Here is a 20,688-nt window from a genome sequence, read left to right as displayed (position 1 = left end):
TAGATGGATGAAATCCATGGTGAGTGAACATAGCGTAGAGAAACGTCATCTCATGATGGAGAACTTAGGTTGTGTTCAAATTCACATGTACGAGATATGCGAGGGCTGAGGATTGATCCCTTCTTTGCGTTAGGTTCATAGCATGAATTTTAGAGAGATACTAGGTGCACAAGTAGGTGGTAATATCAAGAAAATGTATGTGATACTAGATAGGCGGTCTTTAAGTCTGTACAACCAGTATCAATGGATGTAATAAGTCTCTTATCCTCGAAACCTTTATCCCATTCAACAGATACTCATGTGATTTTCACGTGATATTGATTTTTTTCCGTGTGTCAAAACATGGATTGCACAGCAGCAAGCACCAAGCACCACACATCATATTCCAAAAGAGCAAATGATCTTCTTCATACTCATGTCAATCGGGCGTAAAGGTTTGAGACTGAGACTGACAGTATGAACAGTACGGATTAAATGAATAGCTGAGTAATTGATTAGTCGTACATCGTACATTGATTTTCCCAAAGGATGCCCAGCCCAGCCCAGCTACTGCTGCCTAGTATTGGATTCTGCAAAGTTCAAACATCCCCCCAGATTTCTTTTTTCTTCTTCTTCTTCGCTTGCTCGCCTCACTTCCCTCACCATGCAATCCAATGCAATCCAATGCAAGCCTCACTCTCACTTAGCACAGGATTTACATTTACACGTTTTTCATTGCTTATCTCTCTCTTACCCTTCACTTCACTTCACTTCACTTCACCTCATTTCATTCTTCAAGTATAATCAGTACATATCTATGACCAGAGGAAGGAGAAGATCCATCACTTGATGAGAATGAAAAGCTTATAAATAATTATTTCTTCATTTGTGTGTCTGCACTTATTTATTAAACAAGACTTCATTCATTGGCTGTTGTGTCGCACTCTTTCTACTTCCCTTCCATTGCCCGCGCGCCCGGAATCCATTGGTCTTAATACCCCGATTCTCTCACCGAAAACCACTCGCTCACTCACTCACTCACTCACTCCCTCACTCACTCACTTACTTACTTACTTACTTACTCACTCACTCACTCCCTCATCTCACCACATCACATCTAGCACGCGCACCTCGTAAGCATTTCGATCGCCTGCTTCTCCATCAGTGTCGCATATTTATATATATATATACATTCAAACTATTGTATTTTGCCTCATTACTCTCTTTGGAAATCTCATCTCGCAAACCATTTTCCTTTCCTCGTCTACATACAGTACTCCGAGTTGTCATTTGAACCATGGTTCACGATTAAGCGTACGGGTCATTTGCCCTGCGTATGCGAAAGTCTTCTTCGACTTCTCTCTCATTGCTGCGGCTCATCTCACGTCAAATAACATTTTGTCCACTTCCAAGACTTTGATATATTGGTTATATCTCCTACAGTTTTCCTCATATCTCTCGTCGGTTTGTTATGTCGGGTCGAGTAGAAGCTTGTCAGAGTATTGACTGACAGCAAATAGCAATGTCGATGCATCCAGTCTATCCCCGTAATGGGAGTTATCCACGCCATGTATGATCAATTCTCCCACCCTTTCAACTTCTTCCATGAGCTATGTTCTGATGGAAAATCTTAGTATTATCCCTCACCTCCTTCCATGCATACTTCAGATTCCGGATATGGTTCTACACGAGGAGAGATGGCTCCACCATCATTAGATTTTCCACCTCAACCTATTGAGATTGATCTGAGTAATTCGAGGACCCTTCCAAGTCCTTCCCCTTCTTCTTCGGTTGCTTGGGAGCCAACATTGTTTCCTTCTCCTCATGGATTTCCTGACATAAATTCCCCACATGGACCAATTTCCAGGATGCAACAATTGCCAATGGATCGTGCGACAGGCCAGGCTCCATTACTCCAATGGTATGCCGATAATGATGGACCTTGGTACCCCAAGACAATTTCGGATCCCATCTCAGAGGAGAGAACAAATGTCAAGGTTCGTTCAAATAATCGTGCACCCGTTGCTTTCGGAGGGCCGTATCGTCAACAAGATCCCTTGGAGAATGGACCCTTTCACTTTGGTGGCCCACCACAATCAGATTCTGGATATGAAACCAGAAGGAGCCATGGAAACGCTTCAATCTTTAGCTCTGATATTAATGATCGCGATCAAGACTGTCAAAGTTTAGCAGGTCATGTTGCAGACTATCAGCCTTTTCAGGGGTTGAGTGAGGCATTGCAATCTCGCGAGAATAAGACACCATGGCCAACACATCTTCCGGCTTCTATTAACTCGCCAGGACTGTTCTGTTCGACCTGCCACAAATTCGTAAAAACAAAATCTGAGTTGAAGTCCGTTCCTTTAGTGATCTGCCATGACGAATCACCACTAATCTTTTACAGGAAGCATGACTTACGACACAAAAAGCCCTTTGTGTGTAACTATCCAGGTTGCGGAAGAACTGAGGGATTTAGTACAACCAACGATCTAGATCGACACACCAAGAGCAAACACCCCTTAGCTACGACCTCGAAATCGGAGTCAATAAAAAGATACCGCTGTGTTGTACCCGGGTGTAAGTCCAAGGATAAAGCATGGCCACGACTCGATAACTTCCGTAGTCACTTAAAACGGGTTCATTCAAACGCCGTTCGATTGGAAGAGAACTTTGAGGAAATGATACGACAGTAGGTCTGAGAGGACTTCAATAACATTTGTTGGGACTAATGTTGTTTAGGGCTGAATTTTCCGAACCCTCGGGTTTGCCCCAAAATGCCCATGTTTCTGCAGAAGTGTCTCCCCACGATATCTCGCATGACAGGGAAGTTAACGAATGTTCACCTAAAGCCCAGGACAACGGAAACAATTGGAAATCCGTGTATCCAGACTTGATCCAGGATTTAGTCACCTCAATGGACAATCCAATGGAGAAACCTCTCGTCGCGGATGTGAATACCAGTGTTACTGCTATATCTGGACCGAACAATCCTCCCTCGGATTCACATAATAATGATACCATTCAACCATCGGAATTATTTCGAAATCCATCAGAGGTCATTAACAAAATCTTTTTAGAAAGTGATGCCTCAACCCTAGTGGGTACAAAGAGTGCTTTGGATCGTAATCTTGATCATGTAAGCCGTCCATCGGTGGAACGAAATCCATTACCACCTGCAGGTAAGGCAACTCGGCATAGTAGCGTCTCAGCCACTGATGCAACCATTACCGAAGCAATTAGAACCGCATTGTCAGAGACAAAAAATCCATCCAACGTTGGTGCATTGCCGATGGGACGGAAAGTTTTGCCTAATGGGAAATCTCCCCCCGCTGATTCCTGGGGATCCACAACAGATAAAGCTGCATGCTTACCAGATGGATTCAATAAGTCTACTTCTTCAACAGATGATTCCCTGGACCAGGAAAAAGCCGTTGAGGTTTACAAAACGCTTCAAAAGTTAGGTTACATTATTCAAAAGGATCCAAATCATACACCTCGGATACAAAACCCAGGATCTGTTGCCAGCAATAAGAGTGAAAACCAAGTTACCTGTGAGGTTTGTAAAAAGTTCAAAGGAAGACCTTGCGAGTTGAAGTAAGCTCAAACTCTACGTCTTGCATCATTGTTACTGATTACAAATAGAAAACATATGAAACGGCACGAGAGGCCTTACGGCTGTACTTTCTTGGCCTGCCACAAAACATTTGGAAGTAAAAATGATTGGAAACGACACGAGAACTCGCAACATTTTCATCTGGAGACCTGGCGTTGCGACAATGAGAAGCCCGAAGGTGGAGCATGTGCGAAAGTCTCTTATCGTCGCCAAACATTCCAAGATCATTTAAAGAAAGAACATGCTATAATTGACCAAGATACTGTTAAGATTAAGGTCGATACTTGTCGTATTGGCCGTAATTGTCAGGCTCGTTTCTGGTGTGGTTTCTGTAAGACGCTTGTTGATCTTAAGAAGAAGGGTCTTGATGCCTGGACTGAAAGGTTTGATCACATAGATGACCATTTCATGGGGCGCCACAGACTTCAAAAACAAAGCATTCAGGATTGGATTCCAGTTGATAGTGATAAACCCAAGGGCGACGTCGCCAGTCCAAATCCTTTAGGTGGATCTTCACCTAAAGATGACCGTCAGGAATTTTCAACAGATTCTACCAATGATTTTGGTAGAAGCTCACCCGAATCTGTCGGTAATATAGGAGTCTCGTCTGATTTGGTGGGTCAAGAGCCCAGAATAACCAAGAAACGAGAACGCAACCACGATGAGATTGACAGGCCAGCAAAGTATACAAAGATAGGGGAGATTGTTTACTGTGTACGCGCTCCTATTTTACTGTGCAATATGCAATCGCTAACGTATTTACAGTGTCATTGTGCAGATGATCTCGGACGTACTCTTGCTCTTAGTCCCAAGTGTACTTCCTGCAGTCATGATTTTTGCAACGAGTGCAAGAGTGATTCGATAGGTAATTGTGAAGGACAAAAAATCTGACATGTTCATGGATATTGATTGGAGTTTTTTAATGTGGTATTGACCACTTTACATTTGAGAAGGGATAATTGTGTAAAACTAATGGGTCTGCAATGTAATTGGGTAGGAATTTGAAAAACTGGGAGGGAAGATATCCAGGGATTTTTACATTTGCGTTTGCAAATTTAACCTTATGGTAGAAAGAAAATCTTTTCCATAAAATGTAAAGGTTAGCGAGGGGCACAGTAACTCGTAAATTGATTATTTTGGACATACTATACCTATGATAGTGGGAAGTGTTGAGTGATCGTGTTGAATAACAACTCCAATGGTTGGAATACGATATTTTCAGCCGCAATGATAACCGCTTTCCAATCCGGCCCATGAAGGAGTTATCTCGCTTAACACACACGAATAGATTCTAGATGGTGTAGGGCACATAGTGCTCATAGGATAACATAGATTACCACATTTGTAAAAACTGCGCAGGATCAAGGGCAAAGCCACATATAATATGCAAGTTTCCCTCCACGTGGCGCACCTTTTTCTACAACATGAATACATGTGAAGCTAGGCCCATTTTGGTCACCGAGTTTTTAGTGTGGAAGTGTGGTTTGGACATGTAGGTAGGTGTAGGGCGAAGTAAGCGGAGCCAAAAAGTGAGGCTGCATATATGTATGTGTATCCATTGCCTGTCTGTGGAAAGAGGGGTATTCTTGATTCTTTAGGGGATATCTTTCTGGGCGTTGAAGCTTGCTCACAGGGCATTGTTGGGTTTGGTACTGCATGCATTCGGAGATCTTGAAGATTACATTCATATGTGAGCACTGAGCAGACACTGCTCGGTGGCATAGGAAGATGTGGAATGTTTGTTAATACTACTTCTTCGTCGTACTCGATCTTCAATGTGGATAGCCGGGTTTGTGTAGCATTTGGATATAGATTTGGTTTAGATTGATGTGATGATTGTGGAATGGGGGGAAGGGGTAAAATGGGCAAGAAAAGAAAAGAAAAGAAAAGAAACCTGAGTGTTCTAAACGACCCAGCGAATTAACCTTAACGAACGAAAACGCATGTTGAACGCTTGATTATACCGATTGCATCGTGATGCATTCATTGCGACTGCGATACAGACTCGGCAGTCTCTGTTATTATTTGGGGGCGGTTTTCAATATCGGCGATTGGGGTGTTGGAGGATTTGATGGTGTGGGTGGGGGCTAGAGTGCTGACACCCAATATGAACCAATGAGGAAGGAAAGGGAAGAGGGAAAAGGGGAAAGGAAAAGGAAGAGGAAAATGTTAAAGAAAAGGATTGGGTGTTCTTGGCTGTACAATGTATGCTTTGAAGCAGAAACGAATGCGAATATTGTGTTACAGCAAATTTTGGAGCAAAAGGCGAAGCAAAGTTATTGTACATACTGTAGCTCTCTCTAAGCGAAGGAGCGGAAGAAAACAAAGTTTCCCCAGTGAGCCCGATCGTAAGGTTATCGAATGAGAATTTTATTTTGTGCCGAGAGAACTTTACTCAATTGACGGAACGGCTTGTGGGTGCTGTTCGAATGATGGATAAAAAACAATAATAACAATTCTCGAAATTTAAAGAATTGACGTCGAGGTCTGCCTAGTGGTCGCCTTGTCCGCCTTACACACATGCACGAGGATTAGCTTTGTACATGTGTCTCATTGGTTCTAATGTGGAATCCATGTTAGGATAGTAGAAAAAGGAAACGAAAGAGCATCTGCACGATTGACTAGCTCGGTCGGGTCTCCACTCGCATCATGATTAAGAATCTCGACATGGGCAAATTGTTTGAGGTGGAGGGTGGTATGCGGTGCCCTGTCAGAGCTGCTTCAAGCCATCAAGGAACATGAGGAATGATGAGGGGCGCAGCACAGAGAGAGTCATCGATCTCCAATACATTTATGGGCTCAGGGGGTATGCACGCCAAAGTCGACATACAGAAACGTTGGAATTATGTGAGGAGATCCTTCACCGGCCTCCTGTGGGACCGACCCTTCTCACCTTGCGGCTCTGTGAGAAATGGCAAATGAACTTGTCGCTCCCAAATGGTACACATGTGAACTTTGGTGGAGGATATGTTGAGGCTTGTCCTCATACATCAGAGATTTGTCGTGCCGTTTCTGATTTCTTTGTTTTCTTGTATCATCTGAATACCTACATCATATCTATTACATACATAACCACTGCGCCTATCGTTCTCGCTACTTCGCCTCCGACTTTCCCCAAGTCTCAATATCTCCATCTTCGACTATCCACCAGTGGATTTTCCTGACCTGGTAATCTGAAATTCATGGTTTGGTTTGTGCATAAATAAAACCAAAGGTCGTGTGTGCAAAAAAAAAAAGATTTATTGTTTGTTTGTTAGTTATCTGCAAAAGGATTTGTTGGAAGTTCGCAGCAAGGTGGAGATACTCGAACTACGTTTGTGAGTTCTGTTTGTTCTGTTTGTTGTCTCTCCTGTCCTGTCGTCTTGATTCATGACTTTATTTGGGATACACAAGAAACTTATTCCGCAGTAGGATCAATAAGAAAACAAACAAATATCAGCTCTATTCCTTCCAAGCTCACTGCTTTGTATCTCTTTCTCTTCTAGAAGCTTGGCTCCGCCCCATTTCTTCAGTCTAGAATCGTGGGGGCCAAAAGCAAAAATCAAAATCGAAGACGCATCTATATTGGCTATTCGATTACTTCCACTTATATTATTTGGACATCATGTCTTACGATACTTTACCTTACTCGACTATGGAACCACTTTTCTTCCAGGAAAATAGATCAAATCCTCAAGCTTTTCGTCATGAGGATTTGATGGGAATTGAAAGTTCTTGGATCCAGAATATTGATCCACTTCTTCGTCAATCTCAAATAAGCTCTCCGGATTTCGAATACCGTCAAGATTTACCACAGCAACCTTTACAAAGATTCATCACAGAGCCAGGACGAGCTCTCTTTACTACTATCCCAACCATGACTCAGTTCGATAGCTTTTCTCGACCGCCTCATCGGGCATTCGGACCCGTTAGTGTCTACCCTCAAGCTTCTCGAACAAGAATGATATCTCCTTCTCCTTCCCGAGAGCTCTCTTCCAACTGCAGTAGTGCTCGAAGTCCAACTACCGAAACAGATTGGTTTCACGATGGATACTATTCCTCTCAGGGCCAAGATGATTACACCCTACCCAATACCTCTCATACTACCTCGCAAAACTTCTCTGATATATGGTCACCACCACAAATCCTATCTGGACAGTCAACTGGATATCCATGTGTTAATCTCAGTGATGTTCAGGCATTTGCCGATCCACAAGAAATCAAATTCGAGACGGATGAAACATATGTCGATTATGCGATTCAAGCATCAGAATCCAGAAGTCACAAATTAGCTTCTCATATATCACATTATAGAGACGAGGGATTAGGAGCTTCGATTCGAGATGCTGCATCGCCTCAAGCAATTTCTATCCAAGCTTCGAATAACGATAATACATCTACAATCTCTGATGCTGATATTGATGCAGAAGGCGATGATATTGATATTGGCAATAATGGGGAAATAGAAATGGATACAGAAATTGAATCCGAACTACTACCCCAAGATGGCGACATTGAAGAAGAAGACGAACCATCAGACACAGAATACACTCCCCGTCCCTCCACCCGCAATCCACGCAAGCGTACCAGCACAACTAAATCCTATTCTCCCCCCACCCCAAAACGCAACCGCATATCCAAATCCTCCACATCCACATCCGTATCTAAATCCTCCTCCAAATCCTCAGGAGGTCTCTCCTGTAAACAATGCACCACCACCGGCTTCAAAGATACACCTACTCTCCAACGACACATCGCATCCGCGCACACTCGTGCTTTCATCTGCGTCTTCAATTTCGCAGGTTGCGAAAGTACGTTTGCATCGAAAAACGAATGGAAACGTCATGTTTCGTCGCAGCATCTCAATTTGCAAGCTTGGGTGTGTACGCTTGGGTCTTGTGGGAAGGTGCCTTTGAGTTCGCACTCGGGCTCCGGTTCTGCGATGCGGAAAGGTGGGGAGGAGAATCCGAATTCGAATTTGAATGGAAATGTGAAGGTGAATGCGCCCGGGTATGGAGAAGTCAAAGGCGCGGAGTTTAATCGGAAGGATTTGTTTACGCAGCATTTGAGACGTATGCATGCCCCGTTTGAGGTAAAACGGAAGGGGAAACAGAATAGAGAGTGGGAGGAGCGAGTGAGGGTTCTACAGAGGAGTTGCGAGAGGAGTCGCCGAGAAGCGCCAGAACGATTGGGGTGTCCGGTGAGAGGGTGTGCGGAAAGGAAAGAAGGGAAGGGAGTGTGGTTTGAGGGGAGAGGATGCTGGGATGAGAGGATGGAACATCTGGGGAAACATTTGGATAGGATGGGAGAGGGGGAGGAGGGAGGGGTCAGGCAGGAAGAGGATGGGCTGTTTGTGGAGTGGGCGATGGAGCAGAAGATTATTGAGAGGGGGGGCAGGGGGGAGTGGATTCTTTGTAGGGGGAAGGGGGGACATGGGTGGGCGAGGAAGAGATTGGCTGGGTTGGAGAGTGTGGGAATTAAGTTGGAGGAGGATTTGGATGCTGAGGGGGAGGATGAGTGATGAGTGATGAGTGATAGAGGGATCTGAGAGAATGGATCCCCTTTTTCTTGTTTTCGTCTCTTTTCACTGGAAAATGTGGGATTGTGAAGGCTATGAATCTGAATACTCCAGCCACGACGGCCCACGAAATACGAAGGACAAAACACGAAACACGAAATACGAAGTTACGAATGATGGACTATGAATGACGGATGATGCGGCGTTACATTCCCCTTTTATTTTTGTTTTTATTTCTCTTTCCGTTATATTTTATGTTTCTCGGGCTGGGTTAGGGTCAAGAGAAATAGATGGTGTTTTATTTTGTTTATATTTTATTTTATTGTGCTCTGTTTTGTTCTGTTCTGTTGTGATCTGTTGTGTTTCTAATTTACTTTAGTGATGAATAACGATGATGTATTTTTCCTCTGCTTTCTTCTTTCTTCTTATAGGACTGGGATTAGGGTTTGGGATGAGTTGGCTTGGGATTAGTTACCTATGTTCAGGTTAGGTTAGATTAGGTTCGGGCAATAATGGATTACTTGGCGCAGATAGGTAGCTTGATATATCTATTTCTTCCACTTTGAATACTGGGGCGTTTGAATGAATTTCAGAAGTATGGTGTGTGAAGTTTACTATTCTTTGCACAGCGACAAGGGAGTTGAGTTGGTATATTTATATTCAGGATGTACTGCTCTTGCAATGGTGATATCCATATGAGTGAAGTATTGGAGGGTCCAAGTTGAACTTGTGACTAAAAGCAACACTCTTGCTACCTCTCAGACACATCATTATTTCAAAATAAACCTCTTCAGACTGACTTAACTCCTATTAACAATCTCCTGCCTACCGCCAATCTTCGCCAATCTCTCTTCACTCTGTGCCTCTCCTTCTTTAAATCCTATTGCACTCGCTAAGCTTCTCGCTTCTTCATATCTTCTCCTAGCTTCCTTGATATCCCCATCCATTTCTGCGAATTCTCCTAGATTATGTGTTGCAACAGCACATCCAATATTACATTCTTCAGTTCTTTCTGGGGGTGCTATTTTTGCACAAATTTCTAAGGACTTGGTAGCCCATGCGCGGGCATTTTTGATTTGTTGCGAGCGGGATAGTATGGGTTGGCCTAGTTCTGGTGGTGGATTTTGTTGAGCTAGCGAGATGGAGAGATTGTTCACTGTGGAAGGTGGTTAGTGGGTGGCTTTCAGAACGTAGAGAGAGAACAAACTTAGAACGGCTGTGTGGCAAGTAGCTGGACTAGAGAGAGCGATAGCTTGGAGAAATAGTGGTGCGGCAAGGTGGTGTTTATCAGTTGCTTCATAGTGATGTGCAAGAGCTAGAAAGAAATCAGCTTGATCCGAATTGACATCTTGAATAGACATAGCAATATAAACCTTCAAAAGTTCCGCCCATCTCTTCATCCGATAACCAAACTTCTTCCCCAGGTCTGATCCCTTCTTTCTGTCTCCTCATTTGTTCCTTTAATATAGTCTCCACCGCATACACCAAGCTTTCCTCAGCCTTATCTGGTTGTAAGACATATTCCCCGTTGTATAAATCAGCAATTTTGACACTGATCTCTATCATCCTCCTAAGAACTCTCGTCCTCTTGCCAATATTCCTCTCCAAATCTCCTAATTGCTCCATCCATTTCCCACAGTCATCTCTCATGATTTCGTAAACACCAATCGCCTTATCATAGGCTTGAATCTTCTCTAACAATACACAAACGGATATTTTGATCCCGAGATACTCGTCAGAAAATGGATCCATACCCATCTCATCTGCAACTCGTAAAGCCTCTTTGTAATATTTAACAGCATTCTTAGGTTCAAGAGACATATTGGTGTAGTAAAGGGCCTTTCGCAGTTGCTTCGCTACCGGTTCGGGAAAGGCCTTGAAACCGTCGATTATGTATTTATTATACCACCAATTGATATATCCCAAACAGAAAACTCCGAATCCTATACTGTATTTGCAAATGCTATATTAGCACTGCACATCAAAGCCGTAAAAGCGGACGGATTGAGGTGTAAATTACGCTATTGTAGCTCCGGTCATGCTATATGGATGTGCTTGAAAAAGTATTTTGGCATTCCTCGTGAATGAACCTTTGGAGCGGTTAATCCTAGGTTGTGCTCCTCGTGTAGATTGCCATCTCTGCTGCTGTGTACGACATGGTATGGAGTTTCTGGTAGCAGGTCTACTGGATCTTGTAGCTTGCACTCGTTGTTGACGAAGACATTGTGATGCGCGATTAGAAGCGCCGGCAGACCCGATTGAGGTTGCGAACCGTGGTGTGAACATTTTGGAAGCTGGTTCTATAACAATCGCACAATTGAATATAGAAATCTAGGCACAATTGTTGTTGGCGCAGTTAATGAAGCTTTGGTCGTCTGGGAGCTTCAGAAAATTAACGATTTCCTTCCTGCAAGACATTTCACCCTAACCAAAACAACCCCCGTCTCCCGCAATACGCTAACCAATGAATGACGCTACCCCACATCATCGAGGAACGTCAGCTTTCTGTTTCGTCGCAATATTTCTCTTCAATCAAGCTTCACTTCTCATAACACATATTGTCAAAATGGCCGGTAAATTCGAACCCAAGACTCCTGTTACTCTCAACCCACCAAAGTACGATCCTATCCCGGTGGAAGAACTTGCGAAGTGCAATGGTAATTACGACCTCTTCACAATCTCTGGAGATGAGGCGCTAATATGTTGAAAGGTTCTGATAGCGACAAATGCTATGTTGCAATCAAGGTACACTCTTAACTCTGCATGTTTCACAATGCAATGCGCAAAACTCATGGGACCTAGGGCAAAGTTTACGATGTAACAGGAAACAAAGCATACCTTCCTGGCGGTGCTTACAATGGTACTTCTTCCCGATCCCTTCTTAAGCACCACCGCATGTTCTTCTCGCTAACTTCTCTTCTACATCTTTAGTCTTCGCTGGCCACGATGCTTCCCGCGCTTTGGCCAAAACTTCTACTAAAGCTGACGACGTATCCTCGGAATGGTTCGATCTCAATGACAAAGAGAAGGGCGTGCTTGATGACTGGAACACATTTTTCTCGAAACGATACAATGTCGTGGGACTTGTAGAGGGGGCGCAGAACTTGGATCCAAACGACAAAATAGAGGGTGCCTCGAGTTGAAAGTTAGCGGACGCATTATCGAAGTTATGAGGGTTGAACAGGTTGTGGTATGCGATTTAGACATGAAATTTAATTTAGCGAGTTGTTATTTGAGCTTAGCAGGCGAATCAAGTCTTCATTTGGTCTTGCAGGAAATACCTTTAGAAGTTACTTTGGTATACTTTATCAGAGAGTAGCCGGTCGAGAGTCAATTTCTGGTTTATTCTATAATTTCTAATTTCTGGTGCTCTTAGAGCCATTATCACTTAAACTCGTTTTGTTCCGCTACCCAAATATCAGGCTATATACCCCGCCAAACCCTTTGCTTTTCAAAAGTATCCTTCCCTCTATCCTAGAACAGTTCCCGAAGAATACAAAACGAAATAACCACTACCACCCTTCAATTAGAAGATTAACAAGGTTAAGGCAAATAAAAACCTTTTCCCCTTCTCATGCTGGGCAGGAGATAGGCCCTATCAAAGGAAAACACCATGCAACACTCCTGATCGCTATACGAGCAGCCGGCTATCTTTACATTCCGACTTTGCTTGTTCGTTGTTGAAGAAGCCATTATAGTACTGAGGATACAGAAATACACCCCCTGTCTACTCAACTTCAGGAGAGCAATTATAGGATTTTCTGTTATTTGTCTACCTTCTTTGTCTTGTTCCACTGTTTCTAATCAATCTGAGTTTTTGGGGGGTTATGTGGAGTTTGAGAATCAGAAAACATAACTTGTATTTATAAAATGCGATGTTTTAAAATGCATGATCTTTTGCTCGGTCGAAGTAGTATGATTGAAGAAAGCCAGACTAGTGCGAGAGTGACGAGAGGTAAAGGGGTGCTGATGCCGTAAAAGGATAGTGCTGATAACGGAACGTAAAACAGATGTGTGTTTATGGTGTCAGTGTCTTTGAGAATGTTTACTATCTCTCAGGATTAAACTGAGCAGTCAGAGATGTAATGACATCAGAAGTTTAACATGGTTTTTATATTTCCTAGATAATCCCCCCAAACTCATAGCCAAAGAGTAGACTATCCAACCCATTCCACTACAACGCTTGCCTATCCAGATTCCCAACAACCCCATAACTCCTCGGATCAAAAAGCAATGCACAAACATAGGTATCCCGAGTCAGCCACGCCTCAAACGCCTTCCAATGCATCTCAATACTAGAGAAGATTATGTTGGCACGGTCGAGGATAGATGAAATCAAGGGGGTGAGCGAAGACGAATGCAAACCTTCTCCCCGCATAGCTAAATATATGTAACTCAGTCCGTAAACAATTCGCTGGAAACGTGCCGCCGAAATAAATATTCAAAGACGATGAACTGAGAATAGACGTTCCATTCATGCCATGCAGGTTTTCATATTTTCACTGCTGAAGGCAATCATTTCTTCAAAACGGCATCGTACATGGTAAACAGGATCCCAATGCCGGTCCCAACAAGTGTGCTCTGATATCCCCCATAAAGTGCAGAATTGATTCTGGCCACGTGCTTAAGGTCCACGAGCCCACCGAGAGTTGCGCCTTGGCCATATACTATGAATGTTATGAGTCCCTTTACGATGTTGAATGTTAATGGGTCAAACGAATAATGTTTGCTTCGCGTACTTGGCTTGCTTGTCAAATTGTAGAAGTAAGCTGCAAACAATGGAAGTAAGAGACTTGTGGATAACCACAGAGCAAATGGGCCCCAGAACGACGTGGTCAATAAAAGGAACAGATCCGGAATTTTGACCGCGTATTCGGAGGTATTCAGGAAATGGAGCGGGGGGATTGTGAATGCGTATTTGTTTTGCAAAAGCTCTGGTTGAAGTTGAAGTGCCTCTGATAGTAGCATGATGAATTCAAGGGCCACGACAGTTGATACAGTTTCACGGGCAGTCTCCACAACTTCGACTATACCCAAATCTTTATAGTATTCATTTGCTTTCGCGCGTAAAACTGCTGTGCGTCGATCGATAGCATCCGCGACGACGGCAGGAGATGGTGGGATAGGGACGTTTGATGCAAATGTGATCGCGTTCGCGCGAGGAGTTTGTGTAAGAGCGGTACTAGAACGCGCGATTGCCCTTTCAGATTCCGAATCATCACTACAAAAGTGTTAGCTACCCTTTCAACGAAGTAACGCGCTTGGCGCGTCGCAAAACGTACGTAGTTTGGTTCCCGACCTCCGAAATTTCTGATGCAAGTCTTATTCTGCGTCTTAACGATCTTTTTGTGTCCATTTCCTCATGGGCAGAAGAAGGTTCCTTCTTCACGGGTGAAGCACCGGATCTTCTATTATAGTATGGTATGAGGCGCGTCTCGTTAGCTAGTTGCGATTCATTCTCAACCAGGTAGTCTTCGAGCGCAAGCTCCAGTTCTGTCTTCTTGATACCATCGATACTGAGGGAATGGTCAGTGACTTCTGTTGCAAAGCTGGTGAGATGTGTGGGTGTCGCATACTATTTAAGTCCAATTGAATCCGCAAGCTCCATCAAATCCCCCTTTCGTTGCGCCTTGATCCAATTTGCTACCCCGGACATGATGGTATATGATAGCTGCTTCGCGAAAGATTGCGATCGTGGTAATGATATTTGATAAGTGTTTGTAGAAAGGTGCGGGGATATCTGATGTCTGCTTTTCGGGTTATCGTGCGAAGTTTGGGCAAATATTGTGGGGTGCCAAATGAGGAAGGAATCGCGTAGTATGTCAACAAACAAGCGCTAGAGATTTCACGTGATTGACTTAAATCACTAGCTTGGGGCGGCAGAGTACTGTTGAGGGTGTTCTGGGTTGGATCAGTCTTGGTATACTACACAGTAACTCTTTTTCCAAATGGGCTGATGACCTCTGAGAGCAACCCTTCTTTATGAAGCTCTGATCCTGCCATTGTCATGGGAGATTCAAGGAACTTCTTGTAAGAATACTTGAGTCCTGGTAAGGAATGTGCGCAACACTCGCTGCGAACGGATAGACGCGAACATCGGTTTGAATTATTATTTTATCTTAGCAATGAATTATATTCATATCATGACTTGCTAAATGAAAAGGGCAGATGAAAGCGACCTTCAGACACAATCTCTATACATGTTTGGAGAATAAACGTTCTGAAATAATTTTTATTGTTATCCTTTCCCATTGCATCAGGTAATGACCATCGAGCAGTCTGGTATCATGAGGCTAAAGCACTAATCTATAATATTTACAAAACGTTCTTCCCCTTTTTTTACCAGTCGTACCGGAATAAAACCAGGGTGAAGTTTAAGAGTGATGAGTGACGTGGCCCCTCTAATCGTCTCTCTTGCTTTCCTTTGCGCCTTACTATACAATTCCCTCTTCTCGTTTGCGGACATCCTCAGAACTTGTTCATCTGTAGCCCACTCATCGACTGCAAGCTCCATTGAATAATGTTGCAAAACTACAGCAAGTATGCCCATGACCTCAACCTGGGCTAATCTTCGACCTAAGCAAGATCGAGCGCCATCTGAGAAAGGAATGTAAGAACCTCTGACTGGGCGAAATAATCCTTCGGATGTGGTTTTCCCTGTGAATCCACCAAAATCATCATCCTCAGAGGAATCATTGGCGCTGTCATCTTTTCCTAATTGCTTGATAAGCCACCTCTCTGGTTTGAAGTCATCGAGATCGTTATTCTGCGCGGTTATTTTCGAGGGTTCGGTTGGCCAGTACCTAGGATTTCGATGGAGACCTATCGTATTAAGGTTTATATGGGCTCCAGCGGGGAGAGTTATTTTCTTTCCATCAATAAAAATTGTTTGATCGTGACCTTGACCAACTGATTTAGGAATATTAACCACAGGAGGCATGAGGCGAAGTTGTTCGTTGAGCGTAGCTCCGACTATACCACCCATGAGGACGTTTATATTTTTCTCATAATCCCAGGTCTCAGGAGACTCATCGCCAAAGATTCTTTGCACTTCTTCTTGGACTTGTCGCTGCGATCTAGGGCTAATGGCCAGTTCTACAAGACAGAAGTGGACCGAATTCGCGGTCGTCTCATGGCCCGCGACCATCATGACAAAGGCATTTCCAAGAATTTCCGAGTCCGAAAGGGCGACTTTGTTAGCTTGGCCTTTCTCGACTCGGTCCGGCGACAATTTAGTAGACCCTGGCGCACTAGAAGGACCGTATGAACTCTTCACCAGGAAGCCCATAATATCCATACCCTCACCTTCCTTACTTTCCATAGCGTCCCGAGCCTTTTGGGCAAACAACTCATTCATGTACTGACCGAAATTTTCAAAAGATTCTAGTGCTTTACGGGCAGAACTAAAAGGCATTAATCCTGGGAAGAAATTAGCCTCTCGTAAAACACCACCAGGTTGTTCTCAGTACTTACTCAGAAGCCATTTAGGAAGAAATAGCACCCAGACTAAAGTCTCTAGAAGAGTACTCAAAGATCTTTCGAAGCTCATCGTGTGGCCTTCGGGTGCTTCGTTACTACTGTAGACGGATTCTTGTTCCTTGCTCCTCGCTTTCTCCCCTGGCCATAATAGACGAACCCCAAATCCAATCCTGCTTATAATGTGCAATGTAACTCTCATTGTATCAGTAGGAACTTCTTTCAAAGTCACATTTCCTCTCCCGTCAGGACCCAGCCATCTTCTCAACATCCCCTGTGCTTGTATACAAGATTCGGCAAACACTAGCGCGTTGTTCTTTTCAGTAAAACTTGGTGAAGATATCTTCCTATGCTCCCTCCATTCAATTCCTTCGGTCGTTACAACATTCCGACCAAATACCTCGAGAATACGGTACGATTCAAGAGGTTTGGGAAAGGCCTCTCGACGACTTGTTATCTGATGAGTCGCTTCTGCATTTGAGACAAATCCAAGGATTGATCCAGGGGAAACAGTTAAAAATGCGTCGCCATTTCTAGCAAATGGATGGTAAAGTTTCTCCCAACACCAATCTGGTGTCATATAGCTAAGTCTTGTTAGAATTGCCCTCAACAATGTTGGTTATAATCACCTACTCAATCCAAGTTTCTGTCCATGTTGTCGGTAGTTTCTTGATGAAAGGTAGCCATACACGATGAGTTATCAACCAAAATGGATTATAAAGGCTAATCGCTGGAATTAATCAGCATTTGAAGTGCCCAAAAGATAATGTAACTCACGCGTTATTATATATGGTAAACCTGAACGTTTAGCAGCTGCAATATTCTTCCGTAATCCTACTATGTTCGAATACACCCAATAAATTGGAAGTGTAGCCAAAACAAGAGTGAACAGTGAAATCATTTGAATGATGTGCAGCACGGTCTAATTTTGTAAATGTAGAACAAGTAGCGATGCAAAAAGCAAACTGTTCTACAGCGTGTGGTAAGATTACCAAAATTCGGATATATCAGCGAATAAGTGTCGATAACATTGGAAATTGAAAGAGAATGCCAAATTATTATGATGTAGAGGGAAGGCAACTTCTCCATTATTAAAAGGGGGCAGGCAGCTGGCCATCATTATTAGATGCCACTTAAACACTACCTATCTAGTGGAAAAGGGCCTAACCTCTCGGACGCTGGCTTTGCCGTTCAAACATATGGAAAGAGAAGCCGCATTCACTGATGTTTTAACCAATTAGCGTTTCTAGAATGTAGGTATGGTATTGACTCTGAATCTTGTTCCGATGCCCAAACAATGCAAAACGTCTCGAGTTTGGTTTTATATGCATAGCAATTACTATCTACAGAGTGAGGTCGAGTCTCAAAATACACCAGAACCACGGTGGGAGTTCATATATTGATGATAACCTCCCACAAGCATGGAATTAAATGATTCCGAGAAATTTCATTTTATAACTAAACTAATTTCTTATTTAAAGTCTTCAAGATATGTTAAGATTTCTTTTAGATAAATTTAATATTGATTATTAAAAACGGTAACTTTTGATTGATATTGGTGAGGTATTCGGTAAATGTCAAACAAAGCTGACCCTCATCGACTACAAGCCTGAGTACATACTATCATTGCTAGGAAATTGTAACATTACGAGATGATAATTGGCAAGATGAACCGGACGTTCATTCTTTGTTAGAGAGTGTTTGGGATGGGATAGACACCTTTGCCACAAATGTTGAAGAAAAAAACTAATGACGTTCATGGTATTACACATTCCTTAATTTACTTCGAGTTCGTTTTCGTATTGCAGGCGCACCGCCAATGACAAGAATGCCCGGATTTCGCGTACTGTGGGAAACACGTCACATCTTATTGGATGTTGTTCACGTTTCTTGTAGATCTTTGGCTTGCCGATGAATCGTGCTTCGGATATTGAGTAGCCGGCTCTTAATCAAAGCTTTGTTGTTTGGAAAAACGTGCTCAAGAACTCAATTGTTGAGACGGGTCAATGACACTTGCTTGAATTATCTTGGAAACCATGTTGTGTTGGCAAAGCAGAGAGTTGGCTAACAAAAGAGATATTTGGAGTAAAGTATGAGTATATCAAAAAATAGAATGGACAACTGAACGACAACTCGTATGGAGATCGATATGCTCAAGCATTGGCGCATCATTGATTTGCCTAGAGTCCTGCAGATAGATAGATTGATTGTTTGAGCGGAGTAAGTCTTCACCAAAGAAATTTCAAAGCTTTCAAGTTCCGATAGGTAATACAGCATCTTCAACGCCCGAAATAGACGTATCACAATGTCAACATGTCACGAGAAGGCTGAAGATTGTATCTGGGCGCTTGAAGCTGATCATTTGAAACTTGAATGCCTGCGTTCTCGACGACTTTGGGCTTCTAGGATGACCGCAAATTATCATTCTCCATATGAGAGTCCGGCGGTCTAGAGAACCCTATGATCGATCTTTTAGGGGCATTTTGTTTCAATTGTGACTGTCAGGTCCTTTTCAATGCCCAAATAAAATTCGACAATCAAACAATCTGTGAGGCTTTGTGCTCGTGTTTTGGTTTTCGTTTTGTTCTTGTGGTTCGCGAGAGCCTGGCTCAAGCATGAGTCAATATTTATTTACACAAGAGATATTCTGATAAGATAGCCCTCCAACAATGTTTTGATCTCATTTCAGCCTCGGCACGTGCTCACTATGTACACGTGATTTAATCTATTCCCAAAGCGGCATGGCCTGGTTCGAAGCGAGCCCACCAAACTTCAGTTTCCCAAAATTCCGAGAAATCTGATCAACGACGATACTAACATCAATCTATCCCAGCGACCACCAGATAAATCGCCAAGATGGTATGTTATATTTCAGTTTACTGTTGATTTGTTGGATTCATTTAAACTTCGGAGAAAGGGCTGTTTGGGATTGTTGGAAAGCGAAAAACAAGAATTTCGAGAGAAGATTTGCGACACTTCGATGGAGAGCGATGAACGATGAATGAAGGGTTAAAATGCGGCATCGGGCGCAAATCAAGCTATCATCAAGTTACCGAGTGAACCATCTATTACTACTTGTTTTCGCAACACGACCACTTCACACGCGACTCTCAATATACGCTGGATAATGATCAATCTTGTCGACGAGGTGGCGGAATTATTCGAGGGAGCACCGTAGCAGAATGATTTTCTCAAGCTGAATTAAGGCTGACATATTTTGCTTATCCGTAGGTCAACGTCCCAAAGACCAGACGCACTTACTGCAAAGGCAAGGATTGCCGCAAGCACACCCAACACAAGGTCACCCAATACAAGGCCGGAAAGGTACAATCATCGCCTGACGTGTCGAAATCGATTAGTTAACAGGTTGGATTAGGCTTCGTTGTTCGCTCAGGGAAAGCGTCGTTATGACCGAAAGCAATCTGGTTATGGTGGTCAGACAAAACCCGTTTTCCACAAGAAGGCAAAGACCACAAAGAAGGTTGTGTTGAGATTGGAGTGCACATCTTGCAAGACAAAGGCACAGTTGGCATTGAAGCGTTGCAAGCACTTCGAGCTTGGGTACGAAATCCCCATATTCATTACGTTCAGCAAATTGCGCAGTCAATTGAAATATAGAACTAACCATTCGATAGTGGTGACAAGAAGACCAAGGGTGCTGCATTGGTATTCTAGATTTGTGCATGCTACGACAATTTTGTTTTCATCGGGGACAAATGGATGGGTCAATGGATTTTGCGAGGAACATACACAAAACACTCAATGGTTGAGTGATGGGGCGCGGGAGAAAATGCTGTGGTTGTACTCCTCGTACCTCATCCAAAGTTACCAAATGAAACATAGCAAAGTCTGCTGATGACATACCATTCTGGAAGTTTCTTGCGTGATATAGTGCTTGAAAATATTTGCAGCCATTTGCGTATGCGTGACTGGGCTTTTACATGGTGTTGAAGTGGACAATATGAATGCTTGTTATAACCAAATTTGTTTGCAATATCTTATGCTAATGATGGGGGATCTTATTCGGCGCACATAATGCACGCACAAGTTCTGTTAGTACTGGATTCTATTCTTCAGTACGGCCTAGACGAGTCGTTACGATGCCACCCAACTCCTAAGACTG

The 20,688-nt window shown here is 43.2% G+C and overlaps 7 protein-coding genes across 7 annotated transcripts; 4 read left to right on the top strand and 3 right to left on the bottom strand.

Annotated features, from left to right (window-relative positions):
• The first annotated feature begins 629 nt into the window (after positions 1–629).
• EAF01_004348 (uncharacterized protein) lies at positions 630–4,756 on the top strand. The gene is made up of 7 exons (XM_038912602.1): positions 630–1,443; positions 1,500–1,549; positions 1,614–2,332; positions 2,384–2,668; positions 2,719–3,573; positions 3,622–4,306; positions 4,358–4,756. The coding sequence occupies exons 2-7, from the start codon at positions 1,502–1,504 to the stop codon at positions 4,481–4,483; spliced, it is 2,718 nt and encodes a 905-aa protein (XP_038772286.1). The 5' UTR covers positions 630–1,443; positions 1,500–1,501; the 3' UTR covers positions 4,484–4,756.
• Positions 4,757–7,196: 2,440 nt separating this feature from the next.
• On the top strand, positions 7,197–9,092 carry EAF01_004347 (uncharacterized protein; the record flags this gene model as incomplete). Its single annotated transcript, XM_038912601.1, has 1 exon — positions 7,197–9,092. The coding sequence occupies one exon, from the start codon at positions 7,197–7,199 to the stop codon at positions 9,090–9,092; it is 1,896 nt and encodes a 631-aa protein (XP_038772285.1).
• A 797-nt stretch (positions 9,093–9,889) lies between these two features.
• On the bottom strand, positions 9,890–11,375 carry EAF01_004346 (uncharacterized protein; the record flags this gene model as incomplete). The annotated part of the gene is made up of 4 exons (XM_038912600.1): positions 9,890–10,245; positions 10,297–10,404; positions 10,463–11,037; positions 11,110–11,375. 4 exons carry the CDS (start codon positions 11,373–11,375, stop codon positions 9,890–9,892), a joined length of 1,305 nt encoding a protein of 434 aa, XP_038772284.1.
• A 280-nt stretch (positions 11,376–11,655) lies between these two features.
• On the top strand, positions 11,656–12,232 carry EAF01_004345 (uncharacterized protein; the record flags this gene model as incomplete). Its single annotated transcript, XM_038912599.1, has 4 exons — positions 11,656–11,746; positions 11,800–11,834; positions 11,892–11,949; positions 12,021–12,232. 4 exons carry the CDS (start codon positions 11,656–11,658, stop codon positions 12,230–12,232), a joined length of 396 nt encoding a protein of 131 aa, XP_038772283.1.
• Positions 12,233–13,604: 1,372 nt separating this feature from the next.
• EAF01_004344 (uncharacterized protein) lies at positions 13,605–14,745 on the bottom strand (the record flags this gene model as incomplete). Its single annotated transcript, XM_038912598.1, has 3 exons — positions 13,605–14,310; positions 14,372–14,605; positions 14,666–14,745. 3 exons carry the CDS (start codon positions 14,743–14,745, stop codon positions 13,605–13,607), a joined length of 1,020 nt encoding a protein of 339 aa, XP_038772282.1.
• Positions 14,746–15,390: 645 nt separating this feature from the next.
• Positions 15,391–17,466, bottom strand: EAF01_004343 (uncharacterized protein; the record flags this gene model as incomplete). The annotated part of the gene is made up of 4 exons (XM_038912597.1): positions 15,391–16,508; positions 16,563–17,149; positions 17,199–17,295; positions 17,343–17,466. The coding sequence occupies 4 exons, from the start codon at positions 17,464–17,466 to the stop codon at positions 15,391–15,393; spliced, it is 1,926 nt and encodes a 641-aa protein (XP_038772281.1).
• A 1,955-nt stretch (positions 17,467–19,421) lies between these two features.
• Positions 19,422–20,240, top strand: EAF01_004342 (uncharacterized protein; the record flags this gene model as incomplete). Its single annotated transcript, XM_038912596.1, has 4 exons — positions 19,422–19,424; positions 19,797–19,889; positions 19,942–20,126; positions 20,201–20,240. 4 exons carry the CDS (start codon positions 19,422–19,424, stop codon positions 20,238–20,240), a joined length of 321 nt encoding a protein of 106 aa, XP_038772280.1.
• Between the last annotated feature and the right edge of the window lie 448 nt (positions 20,241–20,688).

This window comes from Botrytis porri (assembly GCF_014898465.1).
Source record: "Botrytis porri strain MUCL 3234 chromosome Unknown BPOR_005, whole genome shotgun sequence".
NCBI classification, from domain to species: Eukaryota; Fungi; Ascomycota; class Leotiomycetes; order Helotiales; family Sclerotiniaceae; genus Botrytis; species Botrytis porri.
This window is presented reverse-complemented; position numbering and strand designations above follow the sequence as displayed.

What these genes read in the sequence shown, in the direction of transcription:
- EAF01_004348 (XM_038912602.1), top strand. Translation starts at nt 1,502, where the DNA reads ATGTCGATGCATCCAGTCTATCCCCGTAATGGGAGTTATCCACGCCAT. An exon ending in TTTGAGGAAATGATACGACA is followed by an intron (nt 2,669 to 2,718) that starts GTAGGTCTGAGA and finishes AATGTTGTTTAG; the next exon opens with GGCTGAATTTTCCGAACCCT. An exon ending in GGAAGACCTTGCGAGTTGAA is followed by an intron (nt 3,574 to 3,621) that starts GTAAGCTCAAAC and finishes GATTACAAATAG; the next exon opens with AAAACATATGAAACGGCACG.